This window comes from Stylophora pistillata, chromosome 1 (assembly GCF_964205215.1).
Source record: "Stylophora pistillata chromosome 1, jaStyPist1.2, whole genome shotgun sequence".
Classification (NCBI taxonomy): Eukaryota; Metazoa; Cnidaria; class Anthozoa; order Scleractinia; family Pocilloporidae; genus Stylophora; species Stylophora pistillata.
The window spans coordinates 51968613-51975024 of record NC_142519.1 but is presented as its reverse complement, the minus strand read 5'-3'; the positions used below and the strand labels follow the sequence as shown (position 1 = coordinate 51975024).

General features: G+C 40.2%; 1 protein-coding gene across 1 annotated transcript; it reads left to right on the top strand.

The window, feature by feature from the left end:
• The first annotated feature begins 4046 nt into the window (after positions 1 to 4046).
• On the top strand, positions 4047 to 4937 carry LOC148743016 (uncharacterized). The gene has a single exon (XM_088749455.1). The coding sequence runs from the start codon at positions 4047 to 4049 to the stop codon at positions 4935 to 4937; it is 891 nt and encodes a 296-aa protein (XP_088605581.1).
• Positions 4938 to 6412: the final 1475 nt, after the last annotated feature.

Sequence of the window (6412 nt, the reverse complement as noted above, 5' to 3'; positions counted from 1 at the left end):
AAAGTGCGAGAAACACTCGCAGAAATGTAATTAAATGATAAACTCTGATCTTGGAGGGCCGGTCTAAGATTTCAATGAATGTCACTGTCTGGCTACATTCGTACGGCACCCGAGCTAAATTATTTCTGAGATGGGGATCAAGAGGGAAAAGGAATTCACTAGACTGAAACGAATCGGACTGTTATCATGTATTAAAGTAACTTATGAATTACATAAGGTCGTCTATTTGAGGTTCCATTTACCTTAGAAAGAAATTATTTGGGTCTTGTTCCAGTCTAAATATTTTCAATAAAATCAAGAAAGCCGTCGAAGCTCTGCGTAGCAGTGTAAGTGTTTCCAACAAGTTCTTTATCGAGTTCAAGTGATGTTTCGCCATAAATCGCCGTAACCTGCTGTGCGCTCTTTTTCATATATTGTCTGAGATTCCTATATCGCGGTCGACATATACCGAACAGACGGTGTGGTTATCATTTCTTGTGATAGTCATATCCAGTGTACGGTTACAATCAGTGATCGCCTCTGGCAGGTCTACGTTCAAAAAGACATAGCTCTAGAAACTACATAGCTCGGTGAAAATCACCTTTTTGATGTACTTTTTACACACCAAACGAGAAATACAATACTTTTTTTATCGGTTTCTCTCGCCTTGATGAAAGCTGAAATAAGTGCCAACTTTCTCGACAAAAAGTGGATTGTTTTCCGGAAAAATTAACCATTGGGATTCAACAATCCAGAACAACCAGGCTCTAAACTGTTACATAGAGTTCGCACTGCAAACGTTTATGGTGCAGACTTTCTCGTCTTCGTTTGGTGGGGAGATAGGGTTTGTGAAAAGGGACTGGGGGCTTTGGGGCGAGGATGTAGAGCTAGACCGACGGTGTTTTATCGCTCGCCGTACGTTGACTTTTTTTCTCCCCCGACTTTATATTTTTCATTTGCAAGTAGTGAAATTCTGCCCGAAACCACCTCAGTCCCTCCCATTACTCACCTGGATGTAACAGCAGTAAATAAATATTTACCTTGGTTGGTACTTACAGTTCTTTGAGCCATGTAATCCTTTTCAAAACTAACAGGGGTAAGGTGAACTGATTATAGGACAAGTCCCTATCAACAAGAAATAATTCCATCAGGTAGTTAGATTTACATTGTTAAATAATGCTGAGAACTTTACATGACCCTCACCGGGTGGAGAGGGCTAAAAAAGTTGCTGATTTAATTTTCACTTCAAAATAAATGGTGAGGATGGGCCTTAACGTTACCAAATATCAGTTAACTATGATTTCCTATCTCATCTGAGACAAATAACATTGCTCGATTAGCTTTGAAGGAAGGGTTTTCGATTAATATGAAGGACTCTCCAAACAAGTAGCCATGATAAAACTCTTAGGTAAAAGTATTACATAGCAAGATAATTCACGATTTCTCTAAATCGGTGAAAATTTTGACTTTTATGATTTTTCAGTTATCAAAAAAAAAAAAAAAAAAAACTCTATGTCAGCGTTAAGGATGGTATGCCACTCATACTGGTGTATCACAAACCAATCAGATTGTCTCATAAGGGTATGTATCACGTGCCAATCAGATTGCCGCAAATTTTTTGTGTATCACAAACCAGTCAGATTGTCGCATTAGAGTATGAATCAAGTACCAACCAGATAAGAGAACTGGGGTATGCTTGTACAAATTAGAATACTGTCACTCATGCCAATCATGTAAGGAAATTAGGGTACCACAATAAGTTGCGAAGGAATCAACCCAACTTTGACACACGTCAAGATTAAAAATAAAGAGAATCGTGAGCTCATCTAGCTAGTGTAATAGTTCATGTCCTTCGTGAGGACTTTTTTTCGCTATGATTGGTCGGGATTAGAAAGGTCGTCTGGCCGAAATTTTCCCACCATTCGCAAGTTAAAACATGTTTTGTAAACCGGTCCTTTGCATCAATGATATTCGATTGTTAATCTTGTTTTTGCCTCCTTGTTGCTCTTTTTGCAAAGGTTGAAAAGACCAGTAAGTTATTTCGAATTTCTGCGTCGACTGCCTCAGTAAATATCCGTTTCTTTGCTTCTGAAAGTTCTCCATGAATTAAACGTTGTACTTCTGAGTGGTCCAAGCGAGTTCAATATTAAAGCAAAAGACCGCACTTTCTATCGATCGGTCCACTGGCGTAAAAACCCACACGGAAAGAAAAAAGTCGTAATGGGGTTTATGTCAGCGGTGAAAATTTATGCCCTCTAGCTTTTAAAACTTTCTCAGCCTTTGCTAGTCTTCAGAATTAAAGTGAAATGGTCAAGACGAACTAATTCTGAGAATCAGGTAGATTTTCTCGCCGGAATGCTGATTTAGGGCTACTGTCAACAAGATAGAGTGCACAGAAACATTGTCCCATGTTGCGCTTGTATAGAAGAAACCCTAATACATGTATACATAAACTTAGAGTAGCTAGCGAGCTAAAAGATAATGATGATAATGACAATAATAATAATAATAATAATAAGAATAATAATAATGGTGGCAAGTATTGCAGACGTGGTTTAAGTTTAACCGTTAAATTAAAGTCCGCGCCTAACGAAAGTAAGCCAAGTTCAGAGCGCCAAAGCTTATTGCGAGAAGTGATTAGGACACTTTGCTGTGTGTCGAGCAGTTTTGCTAGACTGTGAAGTGTCTCTGAATTGGAATTTTCAGCTACATTTAATTTTTTTGGATTTGTGAGTTGATTTATTATGGTAGAAGGACGACTACATCACCAGGCAAGCGGAAGGTTGGGGTGAAGTGAGCAGATGAACAGAGATTTGTTGGAGTGTTAAAAGATGGCCTTGGAATTGGTGAAGTCGGACAACCCACCACGGTTGGAAAGTGGGAGAAAGATGGGTTATATGCAAGCGATGCGAGCTCAGTCGATAGAGAAGGGATATGGTAATTTGGCTTTGACCAAACAGAATTTAAGGGATTAGGCCGCCAGACTCGAGAAGTTTGTCGGTAGTGTTGTAGATACGGTGCGTGCAGTGATCGTACGAGGCGAGCCAGCGCAAAGTAAACCGAGTTTATTGGAAGATTTGAATCATGATGATATCACTGCTGAGATACGGAATGCTAATTTTCTAGAAAACAGGACTAAAGTTAGCGAGCCGCGACGAGAAGAGCCTGCAAATAGGCCATTTTACAGTAGTGTACTTAGTTGCCAAGCCTTTGATTCAGAGTGAGGCTAAAGGTGACCTTGTTGTGATAGAGACCAGTATCTAGTTAGCATTATAACAAACTGATTTACATTCGAAAAGCAGCAAGGTTTGTATCATAACAAGGTCACCTCTAGCCTCACTACTGTTCAAAGGCTTAGCAACCAAGCACACAGCTGTAAAAGGGACTATTTGCATACACAAGATCAGTCTGAAGAGATGATGAACACCTTGAATGATTTCCAATGGGAGCTGTTGGAACAATCGTCACTGTTACTCGCGTTAGTAAACACGCGTGAGGGTGAATATTCAAACCGGACCATAGATACGTGCATAAAACAAAAGCCAACTAAAAGCGACTAAAAGTCCATCAATAATGTGATCAGTGTGCTAATGGAGAGGGAAAAAGCGACACCTACGGACAGTCCATTCATGTACATATAGCTTGCTAAATGTATTCTGTACTCTGTGGTAGCTGCATTTTTCGTGTTGAAAGGATGGAAAAAGAACCCAAAGGACAAAGCGACAAAGTAAATTCGGGGTAGCCGAGTGAGAACTAGAAAAGAACTTATATAGAGAGTGTTGGAGATGGGAGAAGAAGTACTTGTAAAGCAACAGCTGAGTTGGAGAGGCTAAAGAAAAACTGGAAGTTGAACAAAAAGGAAAAGAAAAACCGCGCTCTTTTGCAAAAAGAATGTGGTTTGTTGAGAGCATCATCCCTTGTGAGCGATATCGATAGCTAGGCAGAAATCCGTGCTTCGAAAACTAAAGGCTAGTTTTAGTAGAAGGTAAAGGTAAGATAAACCCAAAGAACTAAACCGCAAGTTTACAGAAGAGTGCCGTGGCCGCGTACATACAACTAAAACGAAGATGGCAGCGGAAGATCCAGGCAATGCTCGACCAAAATACAAGAAGGAATGTGAAGACCAGGATAGAGTAAATAAGGGCGTGTTTAGTGACATTACTGAGGCCGCGGAGTTTTGGAGAACGTTTTGGGAAGAGAATGGGTCTGGAGATGAAATTGCTGAATGCCTTGAGGAAGTGGAGATTGCATTTAGTGTACGCGTGCCCCGTCTATCAGAAGAGGTTTGGGGTCTAACGAAAATGGAATCTTTTAAGATCATATTGAAAAATAAGAATTGGAATGCACCAGGCCTGGATAGGGTAGTAAAGTATCGGTGGAAGAGCACATACTCACTACACGAAGGCATGGTATCTGCATTTAAAGCAGTTGCAGATACCTCAACAACATACCCTGAATGGTTTACAGAGAGAAAGACCAGTCAGTTACCGAAGGTAGCCGAGTTCACAGGTGAAAATCAGCTCTCTATCACGTGCCTGAATACATCATACAAGTGGTTCACCTCATGCGCCTTGGGTCCTATGGATGAACACGTGGACAAGGATGAGCTAATGGAAAAGAGCCAGAGAGGAGCGAAAGCGGAATGTAGTGGAACTACTGATAATCTTATGATAGATCGTATGGTTACGTTGGACTGTCATGAAAACAAGCGTAACCTCAGTGTCGCATGGATAGATGTGCGCAAGGCATATGACTGTGTTGACCATGATTGGTTGAGGAAGATCATGTGGCTCCACAAGTTTCCGAAATGGATTTTTGAGGTTGTCAGTAAGCTGTGCGATAGCTGGAACACAAAGATTGCGGCACACACCGTGAAGGGAAACGAGCTGTCACCACCCATACGGTTCAACAGAGGCCTTCCACAGGGGGATGGGCTATGTCCGAGCCTAATAATTTGAACATATCAGCAAAGTTGAAATGGTAAATTGGCCACCGTTACGATTATAAAAGCTGAAGTTTCGAGCGTTAGCCCTTCGCTCCGACGAAGGGCTAACGAAGGGCTATTGTATTGTAAGAACCGAGTTATGGCCACTAACCAGCTTGCATTGCCGGTGTTGTCATATCTTATGACATCTCGGCAATGGTGTGTAAAGCACAGTACAGGGGTTATAAGATTAACCGATACAACGGGATCATAGATGTGTTGGGAGGCTGGAGTGTGGACATGGAAAGATCCCTCAGGATGCTCCAAGGTTCTAGATGCAGAGAAATCTTAAGGCTAATGTAGGGAGCAGTCATTTCAAGTACGCTCCACATCGCCCAGATATTCAAGGCTGCTGTTTAACTGACCTCAAGATAGATTCTAAATACTTAGCGAAATTGATGGTGACCAGTGGTCAGTCTTTCTAGCGAATGTTAATACGTAGTTTTTAAATTAGGTTTTTAAAGGAACACGAGCTATCTTAATTAGTGTTATTACTTTCCCACCATTTTTGCTCGTTGTATATTATAGAAAGTTCTAATCCTGGTGGGAACATAGGTTACGTTGTTACGCCCTATGTTTTTTTCTCTTTTTAGTAAGCTCAGCACTAGAAGTTCAGTACTGCGATAAAAATAATAATAATAATATTAAACACACAAAGTAGAGAAAAGAAAATATTAGTTACAAATTCTCAATCTTAAGTTTAAGTATGTCAAGCGAAAAAAGAATCCCCATGAAGGTAATATCCTGTATTTTGTTTTAAAGTCTGCAGAGAAACTAGTACGAAATATTAAAAGTCCAGCTGTGCATTCCACTGCTTAGCTGAGAAGTAACAAAAGGAGTTAAGACCAAAGGTAGTTTTATCAGGTTTACTGGGGGAAAGAATTTAGTTATCACGAAGATCATAGGAAGAGGACAGGAGTGAAAACATATTCTTCATATAAGCAGGAAAATGAGCGAAAAACAAACTCTTATATTACAGTAAGAGGAAATTCTGAACGCGCTTTAAAAACTAGCACATATAGCGTGTAGAGTTTTGAAAATAGCAAAAGTTCTGATAGGTTTTGTTTTGGTTCGGCACGTGCAAGTCTGATAAAACTGACGGCGTTTGTTTAACTGAACTACCAGCCTTCGCGTTACCGCGGACATCCAAAAAAGCTGGACAATATAATTCAGCAGTTGAAAGGCCAGAAAAGATGTAAAGCTTTTTCAATATTCCTACTGGTTCCAGAGGAAATCGGTGTATTGTGAAGTTGGACAAAAGAAAATATTTCGACGAGTATTCTGACCAATTTTCCTCAAAATCCGACAAATTCGTTTAAGTAGAGTTAAATAAATAAATAAATAAATGATTTAACAATGGACATCCACTGGGTGGCTATTCTTGTCCACTGTTCCAGATCGAATTGGAATTTGGAAATGTTGGTTTTTGCGGAGGGAGGAAAACCGGAG

Excerpts from the sequence above, each read along its gene's own strand:
- LOC148743016 (XM_088749455.1), top strand. The coding sequence starts at position 4,047 with ATGGCAGCGGAAGATCCAGGCAATGCTCGACCAAAATACAAGAAGGAA.